The sequence below is a fragment of the Egretta garzetta genome, unplaced genomic scaffold, assembly GCF_000687185.1.
Source record: "Egretta garzetta isolate BGI_Z169 unplaced genomic scaffold, ASM68718v1 scaffold54, whole genome shotgun sequence".
NCBI classification, from domain to species: domain Eukaryota; kingdom Metazoa; phylum Chordata; class Aves; order Pelecaniformes; family Ardeidae; genus Egretta; species Egretta garzetta.
The window spans coordinates 260597-272129 of NW_009259313.1; the positions used below are offsets into that span (position 1 = coordinate 260597).

Genomic DNA, 11533 nt, shown 5'->3' on the forward strand with positions numbered 1-11533 from the left:
CGGAAAGAGGCCGAATACCTCATGCTCATGCCCTGTAGAGATGCCAACTCGTTCATTCAGGGCTGTGAGAAGATGGGCTTCGAGGTGTCTGTCACTCGGCCTCCCAATGGGGTGGGCTGGTTTGGGCAGTACGCTGCAGTCTCCCTAGCAGCTGGCCATATGCTCTGTGTCTCTTCCTTAACTGGTCCGTGCAGGTGTGTTTGTGAAGCCCTTGGTACTCTCCTGCCCTTCAGAATACTACGAAACCCTTGTCTGCCCCATGCTGGGACCACTCTTTACCTATCTGCACATGGTAAGAAAACAGCTTGCTTGATGCCTGTTCCTTGGCAGCCCAGATTCCTTGTAGCAGCTGGCAGCAACGTGTGAGAACATCTGTCACTCCAAAGGCAGCAGAGACAAGGGCAGAGCCTTGATGCTTAATGATTTTGATGCTGTTTTAGGGGAGCTTTTGAGGTGCGTTGAACCCTGGCTGTTGCAAAGCACCCCTTACTGTGAAATCAAACCTGTGGACGTCAGTTCCTCAACCTTCAGCCCTGAGAATTTTTGTGGGTGTTTTTTTGCCTATGTCCCCTCATTCTCCCGACAGCTCACTCAAATTCCTACAGCCAGCAAAGCCACAGCCTCTTCAGCACAGTTGGTAGCAGTTCTTGTCCCGTTCAAAATGGGACTTGGCGTGAGAGCTGTGTTTAAAGCTCTTGTGCTTCTGTCAGCAGCTATTGCTTGGGCCTCTCTGCGTTGTGTCCAGCATGGCTCCTCAGGAAGGTACTGAATCTTCCCTTTTGTCTTTAACAGAGGTTGTCTCAGAAATGGCAGGTGATCAACCAGCGAAGCATGCTCTGGTAAGCTTTCATCCATTGACAGGAGTACTGAAAGGGGGAAGTGGGAAGTGGGATGGAGCTTTGGCCCTTTGCCCAAGGAACGGCCCTGCCAGCAGAGGGCTGGAAAACCTTGTGGTTACCCTGATGGTGACTCCCTGCGCTTGGGCAGTGGGAATACTGGTGGGAAGACATTGACTCCTTTCACGCTAAAACCTGTTCTCCTCAGTGAGGATGATGCTGCAGATGACAACCCTGAGTCTCAGGAGATGCTTGAGGAACAGCTGGTCAGGCTGCTGACCCGAGAAGTCATGGATCTCATCAGTAAGTGAAATCAAGCTAGGTTCCCCCAGGATATTTGGGAAGTTTGCCCTGGAGAAGACAATAGCAATTTCCAATAGCAATAAAACTTAATTATAATGGCCAGTAGTATTTAATATAATCCTTAGAAGCTAAGTGTGAGACCATAAGAGGTCAATTAAAAACCTTCAGAAGACAGTTTTTTTATTCTTTCTTTCTTTTAGGGCTTCATGATTTTGGCACTGTCCCTGTAGGAGTCCAGTCCTCCTTTGGAATCTGGGTTCTCCCTTTCTGTGCCCTGGAACCCAGTGCGGGACATTGATTTGTGAACAACCTGAGCGTAGAGCAGTTTTGTTGCTGGCAATTGCCATGTCTCCAGACAGACAGAAGGGAAGAGTCCCTCCCCCCAGGCAATCTCCTTTGTGATCCCTTTCTCCAATATTCTGTTTTTGCCAATGTGGCTCTGAGCAGAGAGGCTGGGAAAATTGACTCTGCATAGAGATTACAGGTCCTCAACCTTAAATCTGCTTTCTTGATCTGCCTCGTTGCCCTAAGAGACTGCTCTTCCTCAGGTCATAGGCTTCAAATGGTTTTGCACGTTCCTGGTTCTCAGTAGTTTGAAGTGGCCACTGTGCAGCAGGTTCCACTGTGGGAGGGTGCTGTGGGTGGGGTGTTTCAGCCTTCCAGGTAGTGCCGTATTTGGCTTTTATACTGGGCTTTCAGATTCTTCAGATACTGTGTAAGAGCTGGGAGAGCCTGAAGCAGCTCTGAGCCCATCAGAGTCTGTAGGATAATCTCTGCATGTTCTGAAGTAGCATCTTCCCTTTTCTGCTCCTCTGACCTGCAACTGTTTTTGCAGCTGTTTGCTGTGTTTCTAAGAAAGGCGTTGAGCATAACACTACTGCTGCTGTAGACGGAGATGGTGAGTTAACACCCATGTTTGCCTTTTCTTCCCTTGGTGTGTGCAAGCACTTTTCCCTTTTCTTCATGCGTTTCTTGAGGGAGAGGCTGGCCTGTTGCTGGAAGTTCTGTGTGAGGCCATAGGTTTGGTAAGGAGCCTTTAGCTCTGTCCTGCCCAGTGTGTCTGGAGGGCACAGAAAAACCTGGTCTAGCCTAGGAACAAATGTGCTGTAGGGTTCACAGGTAGCACGTTGGAGCAGCTGATTCTTCAGGTACCAAGAAGAGGGCTGAGGAGAAGAGGGGGATGTTGCACAGTCTTCACAAGAGCTGGAGGTAGCTAGTTGGGTGCCCTTCCTGCCCCACAAGGGAGAGGTGTTCTGGCAAGCTGTGCCAGTAGACCGGTTCTGTGTGCTGTCCCCCGCTTCCCAGCTTAGTTGTCACTGTGCCTCCCTGTGTCTTCGTCAATCCTCGGGAGGCCCTGTTCACAGCGCTGCCTTTTCTCTGCTCTGCAGATGATGAGGCGATGGCCACGGAGGTGACTCCCCCTACGAGCGCAGAGCTCACCGAGCTCGGCAAGTGTCTGATGAAGCAGGAGGTAAGAGCGCATGCTCTGACTTCCACCATCCTTCCTCTGTACTCTGTCATGCTTGTCTGTGGTGCAGCCAGAGATCTAGGCTGCTGGAGCATTCCCCAGTGTGAGAATCTTCTCTCGGGAATATACGTGTTTAAGGGCCTTGTTAATGGTTGCAGAAGCCACAAAGCAAATGGGGGTTGAGATCCAGTATAACATGCAGCTGCAGAGTTTCAGCCCTTCTGCGGGCGAGACCCTGGGCGTTCAGCCCCCAGGCTGCTCTCTGGCTCTGCCTCCATCCTGGACTCCAGCCTTCATGAGGAAGAACTTCACCCAGCAGCTCTTTTTCTGTAAATTCTGCCAGAGCTGGCACAGGAGCCAAAGTGTTAACACAACCCACTGTGCAGAGCATCTTCATCCCAATACCGCTGTATTCCTCCTCTCCTGTGGACACCTCAGAAGCTTTTGCAGTGACTTGAGAGTAGCAGTTGATGGGAGTCCATGAGCGCTCCAGGGTCTTGCCAGGGGAGATGAAGGGAGCAGGTTTGCTTGACATTGGTTCCTCATGGCTGTGATGGTGCACACTGGGTGCCTTTGAGCACCTTCAGCTGGAGCAGCATCAACACGTGGGATTCTCAGAAGATAGCCCCAAGGAGCTCCTGCAGAGTCCCTAGATTGCTTCTTGGCTGCCTTCAGGTTTGAACCCTGGAGGTGGGAAATCATTCCTCTGACTGGTTTCCCTCTCTTGACTCCTTTTCAGGATGTTTGCACTGCGCTGCTGATCACTGCCTACACATCCCTCTCCTGGAAGGACACCTTGTCCTGCCAAAGAACCACAACACAGCTTTGCTGGCCGCTGCTCAAACAGGTACCTCTGGGATGAAGAAGGGATTAGTTCTGGCAGGGTTGGGAGAGGAACCTCTAAATGTAGAGGAGCATGGCTGCTTCACCCCTGGGCACCTTCTCCCTTGGGAGGACAAAGCTGCTGCGGAAAGGCAGCCATGTTATCAGTGTCCTGCTTCCCTGCTGACAGTGCCTCTTCCGCAGGTTCTTCCAGGAAACCTCCTCCCCGATGCTGTGTCCTGGTTTTTCACAAGTGTGCTGAAGGGCTTACAGACACACGGGCAGCACGATGGCTGCATGGCAGCGCTTGTCCACCTGGCTTTCCAGATCTACGAGGCCTTGGTGAGAAACTCTGCTCTTTATTCTGTGAAGAGCAGGCTGAGGGGAGACCTGATCGCCCTCTACAACTGCCTGACAGGAGGCTGTAGGGAGGTGGGGGTCGGCCTCTTCTCCCTGGGAACAGATGATAGGACGAGGGGGAATGGTTTGAAGCTACGCCAGGGCAGGTTTAGGTTGGACATTAGGAAAAACTTCTTCACCGAAAGGGTTGTCAGGCTCTGGAATGGGCTGCCCAGGGAGGGGATCAAGTTCCCATCCCTGGAGGTATTTAAAAGAAGGATAGATGAGGTGCTGAGGGACAGGGTTTAGTGGTGGGATGGCAGGGTTAGGTTAAAGGTTGGACTCAATGATATTAAAGGTCTTTTCCAACCAAAGTGATTCTATTACTCTATTCTATGATTCTATGATTATCCAGATGCCAGCTTGGCTGGGGAATGGCGGAAAACTCATCCCATGCCCGCTTGGGTAGGGGCAGAGGTGCTAATGGCCCTCCAAGAAGGGCAGGGCTGGCTCTTCTAGCTGAGCTGTGTTAACTGTACTCCTCCCTGCAGCGCCCTCGCTACGCTGAGCTGAAGGCAGTGATGGAGCAGATCCCAGACATCCAGAGGGACTCTTTGGAGCAGTTTGATTCAAAGCTTCTCAACCCAACACTGCAGAAGGTGGCAGACAAGCGCCGGAAGGATCATTTCAAGCGCCTCATCACAGGTTGCATTGGGGTAAGTGATATCCTGGAGGAAAATGAACCTGTTTCATTTCATGCCCATACCCTGCAGAAGTGACAGGGCAGCCAGCCTACCTGCCTCTCCCCAAGCACCCCCCTTCCCAGCCAGGAAGCTGTTGCAGCGTTGTTCTCGGTGTTTGTTCTGTCTCTCTTCAACCTGGAGGTAGGGTGGGGATGGCAGCACAGACTGAGCAGCCCCTCCAGCAGTGACTTCCCACTGAGAGGTGGGGGGTACCTTGCACAAGGGTGCCCGGGTGAACAGGGCATTAAAATGTTAGAACGAAGCTGCTAGGTGGGTGCTGGGCTTTTGTGAGGACGATGGCATTGGAGTCTGGCATTGAATTAAAAGCCGGGGAGCTGACACACTGGTGGTTACCTCAGTGCCCTGGCACTTGGGGAGGACCAGGCCTGAGATTCCCCAAAAAACAAGCATGGGGTTGGGGCCTAGGGATTGCTCAGAATCTGGGGTCTGCCTCTGATCTGCAAGTGGGCTGCCCTCGAGTTGAGTGGGGCTATGAGGGCAGTAATGGCTGGCGCCTGCCTGTCTATCCTCTGCAGAAGCCCCTCGGGGAGCAGTTCCGCAAGGAGGTTCATATCCGGAACCTCCCATCTCTCTTCAAAAAGGTGAAGCCATCATTGGAGACGGATGTGCTAGAAAATGAGGATGGAGAGGGCCTCACTGCACTCTTTGAGCCCTGAGCCTGGGATGCTGCAACTCTCTCCTCCCCTACCTTATATTTGTCTCTCATAGTAAGCACATTAGATTCTCCTTGTCATTGCCTCCACAAGCGTTCATCTGAATAAAGCCCCTTATGGGTCCTGTCCCATTCTCCTTTCTATAGCGGGATGGGGCCTGCGGTGGCATTTGAACCAGTCTATTAAGCTTTCCCTGATTCCTTCCCCTCCCCTCCATTGGATGAGCATCTTCAGACCTCTGCTGCTCTGCAAGGTAGGAGCTGAGCCCATAGACTCCGTTAGGCAAAGCCTGGTCATCCTGTAGCCTTGGGTCACTCTTGCTCCACTTCTTCATCCCTTGGGGTTTAGGGTTAATGCAAAAGGCAGAGTAGTGCGCCATGTGAAAAGGGGCTACCCCAATCTTCCTCTGGGTGCTAGTAGCTGGCCTTCGTAGGGAACACATCAGACACTCCTGTCATGCCTATCAGCACTTGTCCCCAGCGGACTGGTGTTCTGATGAATCCGTTTCCCTCCAGGGTGCTGAGCCTTGGGCTGAGGGCTAGGTGCCAGGAAGCCTAGCAGTGCTCTAGGGTCTCCCTCGAGGTCAGCCTTTCTAAGGTGCAGCTGCTCTCTAGAAGGAGGCAGATGCTGTCATACATATATATACATATAGATGTGTATATATGTGATCATACAGCTTGTTCTACCCAGAGCCAAAGGGAAGGCTTTTACTTTGCGCCTGCCTTTCTTTGACATCTCTTGGGGGAACAAGACAGAGTTTTTTATTATTATTACTTTCTTTTTACCATGCCCTGTAGACTAGAACGTGGCCAGTGCAGGGTACGCAAAATCTGGACCAATATCTGAAGCACCTGCAAACCAAAAGGGATCTCCTCACCCTGTTGCTGTGGAGGGGACAGTAGCCCATGTTTTTACCCAGTCTGGTACTTCTTGGAGAATTGTGTGGTGGGGCAGGAGGGGTGGGGTTTATACTGCAGTTTACAGGGGGGGAGCCAGGTCAGAAACTGGTTTTTAGATGAGGTGGGACTCTATCGAACCACTCCAGTCTGCCAAGCTGGTGGTTCTGACATGACAGATGGTTCACTTGATCTATCCTAGTGTTAGCACAGGAGCTGGGAGGGTCTGTCTGGAGCTAGCTGGCAGTTTTGCCATCCAGGAGACAGAACAAGGAATAAACTGGTGGGTGGTGAAGGTGGTGTCTCCACTTGGACAGATTGGACAGAAAAGCTGGGTGTGAGAAGGGTGGGAGTGCAGAAAGGAAGCTCGTGCTGTGGGAATCCAGTTGCCCTCCTGCCCCTGCTGTTCCACCAGCACCCTCCACTTTCCTCCTGGCCTCAAACTTTTTTAACCTCTGAGCTAATGTGGCTCCTGGCTCTAGCAAAGGCTGGGTGTATTTATTGTGTTGTGATATTTTTAACATTCTGTGACTTCATGCTAGACACAAGGGGTTTTTTTTAAATGGTTTTTAGAACCTTTTTTGTAGGAATGTTTAAATCCGAAGCTGTCTCTGAACTGGTTGTGTTACACCTCTGAATGTCAGTAAAGCTATTCCAGTTTCATACATATGGTGTCGTGGCTTCATTCTTATTCTTTTACCTATTTCAGTAAGAAAGATCTGTGGCCTCTGCTCTGCCCAGACTGCCTTCCTAAGGATTGTTCAGCGCTCTTTATTCCAGCTACCAAAAAGGGAGCACCTTTTCTGGTAGTCAACATACATTTATGAGGGAGGGGATGAACCATTCCAGACTACGTCATTAAATTAGAAGGCATGGGGAAAATTGCACTTTGAGGTATTTATATGTCACTCGCAGCTGGTTTATATTAATTCCACAACAGCCACTAGGTCCCAGTTTACAGCTTGAAGCAAAACCCTTTGGCGTGGCTACTCCAGGGCACGTCCCATGAGCAGTTTGGGAAATATATGAAGCAATAGCACAGGAAGGTGCATGTGCTACTAAAGTAGCCTCTGAGCCCACCCCTGGCTACTGCTGGGAGGCACAATGTCTCGGGATTGTACGGGAGGTTAGCCATAACTCTCTCAGCTCACCTCTTCAGTAACATGGGAAGGTGATGTAGCGATTGCCTTTCCTCTCCCCTCACCTGACGGAGGTTGCATGAAAGGTCTCTCTCACAATAAAAATAGAAGCCCTCAAAGAGGTGGGCCTGAGCAACATCAACAAAAGTTTTTGTTACAAAACCTTTTCCCAAGGCCCAGCTGTAATCCAGCTCAGCACAGAAGCTGCTTCAGCTTGTTTAAACTGAAAGGATCCAGCTAGAAATCACTACTTTTCAAATGGGATTAACACCTAAAGGATGTTCACAGTCTAAGTAACTATAGCCCAGTGCAACAGGTAGAGAAAAAGCATGTTTTGCTCTAAATTCCAGCACTGTAGTGAGGATTGACTTAAGCAACTGGGACACAGCAGTACCCCCAGCCATTCTCTGAAGTTCCAGTTCCTTCATCAGCTTGTCAAGAGAGACTTCCATAAGCCAAGACCAACCCGGTGCTGGCTAACAGCAGTGCTCACCACTGACACTAACTTGCAAGTTCTCCCAGGCTTCCCTGGGTGGACACAGGCCTTTGGCGCTTGCCCTCCACCATCCAGTTCTGCTTCAAGGTCAGCCTGAAGTATGTTCAGTCACTGAAAAGGGAGAACAGAGTAGTCAAATCTAACACCTGGGGAGAAATGCCTTGCCTTGAGCTATTTAAGAAGGGACAGTCAGTCCTTACAGACCATGTTTTTAAACCCCACCTTTGCACAGAGAAGCCCAGTACTATATCATAGAATGGTTTGGGCTGCAAGGGCCCTTTAAAACCCATCTAGTCCAACCTCCCCTCCCAGCTGCAGGCAGGGACATCTTTCACTAGGTCAGGTTGCTCGAAGCCCTGTACAACATGACCAACAGTTCCAGGGATGATGTGCCCACAACCTCGCTAGGCAGCCTGTTCCAGCATCTCACCACCACCTTCATCATAAAAAAATAGCTTATGGTCAATCTAAGTCTACCTTGTTTTAGTTTAAAACCGTTGGCCCTTGTTGTGCCACAACAGACCCTGGTAAAAAGTCTTTCTCCATGCCCTCTTTATATATTGAAAGGCACCAATAAAGTTTCCCTGGAGCCTTCTCCTCCAGGCTGAACAACCCCAACTCTCTCAGCCTTTCCTTACAGGAGAGGTGCTCCAGCCTTTTATCTACCACATTATCTACCCTGGAGCTGGTTTGAGACACTTGTTAAATCTCACTGACCTGCTGTGAAGTGCTTTACTACACTGCCGTATCAGTCCTTTTCACATACTGTACGCAATCTAAAATAAATGCTATTGCTCATCATTAGACCTGCTGCCACTTTCTTCTCCATGTGTTACAGTCTCACAATTGTGAACAGCACAGAAGGAGACAGCTGTAAAGAAAAGCCTTTATTTTAGTGCATCGCCTCACTGAGGCCCATTACCAACAGAAAACATTCAGAGAGATGGTCCTAGGACTCTTACCAAGCCCATCTCAAACCTCTTGCCTACAGAAGAGGAATCACTCCTGCAGGCAGGTGCAGGAAGCCCAGAGGAGCAGCGCAGGGATACGCTTCCCAGCTACCACCTGGTCACTCCATAGGCACAGAGTCCAGCTCATTCAGGAAGCGCTGACACTTTCCCATCAGAATCTTGATGGCTTCGCTCACCAGCACATCTGGAGGCAAGATACCCGTCGACTCCACTGAAACTGCACAGAGACACAAGTCAATAACAGCCACCACGCAGCTTCAGCCTACGCCTGGCTCCAGCATCCCTGTCCCTCGTCTTGCCTCGCACCGCACTTCTGATAAACCAGACCTTCGCACCCGAAGAGGTTACATTTGCCAGCAGGAAGCACAAACACATTCAGTCCCAAAGCAACACCAAACCACAACCTCAGTAGTTACCCACTGGCCTGTGTATGAAGGCTCATGATGTGGGGGGGAAGGGGAAGGCACACACCCAGTTATACACACTGGCCAGTCTCTGCTTGTTTGCACAAACCACAGCAGGGCTCTACATTCCGTAGAAAACGGGGCACTTACAGATGTAATGGTTTCGCACTCTTGCCAGGCGCACAAGGTTTTTCAGTCCCTCATGGCGGAAAACTTCTCTGCTGAATGTGTCCAACCGTGCATTGGCTACTCTTGCTACCTTTTTTCCTAAAGGAAAAAAGAGGAAACAAGACAGGCGCCTGTAGCAGATGGGTGCTTTGTGGTCATGGCAGGTGCTTACCCCTCAGACATACACTCCCCCATCAGCAAAGGCAGCAAAGCCACAAATACAAAGAATTAGCATATCCCCAACATGAAACCCCAACCTGACAGAACTGTCCTTGAACAGTTCCAAGCCAAAAACAAAGCTTGCAGGGCAGGGCACAAGAAGTATTCCCCATGCTCAGCTGCTGGGTAGCAAGCTCGCTACCCAGTCTTATAGACAACTCAACCGTACTGGAAGCTGCAGCTGGCAGCTCTGCAGACAGACACCCCACGCCTTAGCATTTCACGGGGATCCCAGTTCATCACCCAACGTATCTGCACAGCTGGCAGCTCTGCAGACAGACACCCCATGCCTTAGCATTTCAGGGGGATCCCAGTTCATCACCCAACGTATCTGCACATGACAGCCACTCATCCATAAAGCCAAGCTCAGAACAGCATGAACGGTTGCTGATCGGCAAGACAACATCACAACACAGGTTTAGCTCTAGTCTCTAATCAGTCTCTGCTAAGGCTTGTAAGGAAAAAGGCACTTTAGAGCAGGAAAAAAGTACCCTTGATGTTCTGGATCTCAATGACTCCAGGGGAAAAGCACTTCTGCAACATTTCAGCTGCCTCATCCTCTATAGGCTGCAGGAGAGTAATGTCAGGAAGCAGTCGGTAACTAGCCGTGGCCACAGGAGAAAACTTGGCATGATCTTTACCTGCACAAAGAGTCAAGAGTCAAAGATGAGGGCAGGCCTCAGGAAATGATGGGGCCTAAAGTTCCAGGGGGAAAGCCAGTTCTCCACCCCTCCCCTTCACACAGCTGTGCCCTAGTCCACTCACACTCCTCCCCCTCCTGCTGCCCCAGGACCCACAACTCACCTATACCCTTGACACAGTGCATAAGCACATCTATTTCCTGCCCAGGTCGCAACAGTGCAATGAGGATGTCATCGTGAACGGGTCGGAAGTCAGCATCTGGAAAGAGGTCTGTCTGATTCCCCAAGGGCACCCACGTCATATGTTTACTGTACACTGTGAAGAGAAGCCACAAGCATCAGCCAGCTGCTGTCTCAAAACAGGTTGCTGACCCGTATGGGACTGGAGATGGCAAAAAGTAAGTTTAGCAGAATGAGCGAATTGGCTCTCTCTGCTCACAGGGCTGAGAGAACAGACCAAATCCTGTCTCCCAAGACCAAAAAAGAAAAAAACCATCACCTATTTTTAGGAGAGATCTCACCTTTGTGATTGAAATATAGTTCATTAGGATCAGATGATTCCTTGGCTGCCTGAGGGTTTCGGCTGCATTTTATTTTCAGTTGGAACTGCAGAGTATCAATTTCTGTGCCTTCTTCATCTCCTGGGAAGGGGAGAACAGTGTGAGCCTCTATGGAATCACACTTCTGCTCAGTTTATGTGCCCCTGATTTCCTGCTTTGGGGGAAACCTTCAACATTTCTAGTTAATCCACACCTCTCACCTTGGTTTCTATATTCAAAGAGTCGAGGGTCAGCTCGGATAGGGATGAGGCCCAAGCGATGAGCCAGAATTTCATCCTGCACAATGGATGTGTTGTTGTACACAAAGACTTTCTCTACAGCCATCGTTGGCACCTCAGGAAGACAAGAGATAAAGTCAGCGTAAGATGACAATTGAACTATACGCCAACAAAATATCCAGCTGGTGTCCCTTCTCTCCCAATTGCCCTGCAGACTCTTTTCAGCAGCATTTCTGCCAAACCAGGCTACCCAATATACCCTTACATCCAATATACCCCCTTCCCCGTTTGTTTTTTAAACAAATGATCACAAGAGGTGATGGGCAGGCTGATCCACAGACATTACAGACAGCACCCTTAAGCAAGAAGCGCTATCACTTGCGCTGTTAAGGCCCCAACTCTCTCTGGGTTCCCAGCACGCATGCAGAATGAATTTGCGCTTCTCTTCCAAACCCAGAAGCCGCCTGCAAGGGCCGACGCGAGGCAGGGCCCTCCCCGCTCCCCATCACTCAAATCCCGCCCCGCTCCCAGGCCGGCACCCCCAGGCCTTCCCCAACCGTTCCCCCGCCGGTACCTCGGCCAGCAGGATCCTGCGGAAGGCGTTGGCGATGGCGGCGGCGAGGCCCACCATGTGCG

The 11533-nt window shown here is 50.6% G+C and overlaps 2 protein-coding genes across 4 annotated transcripts in view; one reads left to right on the plus strand and one right to left on the minus strand.

The window, feature by feature from the left end:
• The window catches only part of XPO5 (exportin 5), a gene marked incomplete at its 5' end in the record, with an annotated part of 32016 nt that extends 24288 nt beyond the window's left edge, over positions 1-7728 (plus strand). Inside the window, 9 exons of the mRNA XM_035892008.1 lie at positions 195-292; positions 793-839; positions 1045-1139; positions 1975-2037; positions 2528-2610; positions 3347-3454; positions 3634-3771; positions 4320-4484; positions 5048-7728. Coding sequence (XP_035747901.1) covers positions 195-292; positions 793-839; positions 1045-1139; positions 1975-2037; positions 2528-2610; positions 3347-3454; positions 3634-3771; positions 4320-4484; positions 5048-5188 — 938 coding nt within the window. The remainder of the gene's footprint in view (positions 1-194; positions 293-792; positions 840-1044; positions 1140-1974; positions 2038-2527; positions 2611-3346; positions 3455-3633; positions 3772-4319; positions 4485-5047) is intronic.
• A 21-nt stretch (positions 7729-7749) lies between these two features.
• POLR1C (RNA polymerase I and III subunit C) lies at positions 7750-11528 on the minus strand. Of its 3 annotated transcripts, XR_004841671.1 has the most exons (9): positions 11472-11528; positions 10880-11012; positions 10641-10760; positions 10283-10435; positions 9970-10119; positions 9242-9358; positions 8679-8904; positions 8434-8587; positions 7760-7827 (listed from the first exon to the last, which is right to left on the minus strand). XR_004841671.1 is itself a non-coding variant. In XM_009636428.2 (7 exons), the coding sequence occupies exons 1-7, from the start codon at positions 11526-11528 to the stop codon at positions 8786-8788; spliced, it is 849 nt and encodes a 282-aa protein (XP_009634723.1). In that variant the 3' UTR covers positions 8596-8785. The 3 variants fall into 3 exon arrangements, 1 of the variants encoding a protein (XP_009634723.1); XR_004841672.1 differs by lacking the exon at positions 8434-8587 and having other exon boundaries at positions 7750-7827; positions 8695-8904; XM_009636428.2 differs by lacking the exons at positions 7760-7827; positions 8434-8587 and having other exon boundaries at positions 8596-8904.
• Between the last annotated feature and the right edge of the window lie 5 nt (positions 11529-11533).

Bases quoted from the DNA above. Each gene is read 5' to 3' on its own strand.
- POLR1C (XM_009636428.2), bottom strand. From the start codon at position 11,528: ATGGTGGGCCTCGCCGCCGCCATCGCCAACGCCTTCCGCAGGATCCTG. The intron at 11,013-11,471 runs GTACCGGCGGGG...TGTCTTCCTGAG, and splicing joins GCAGGATCCTGCTGGCCGAG to GTGCCAACGATGGCTGTAGA. The intron at 10,761-10,879 runs GTGAGAGGTGTG...TCCCCTTCCCAG, and splicing joins CTTTGAATATAGAAACCAAG to GAGATGAAGAAGGCACAGAA.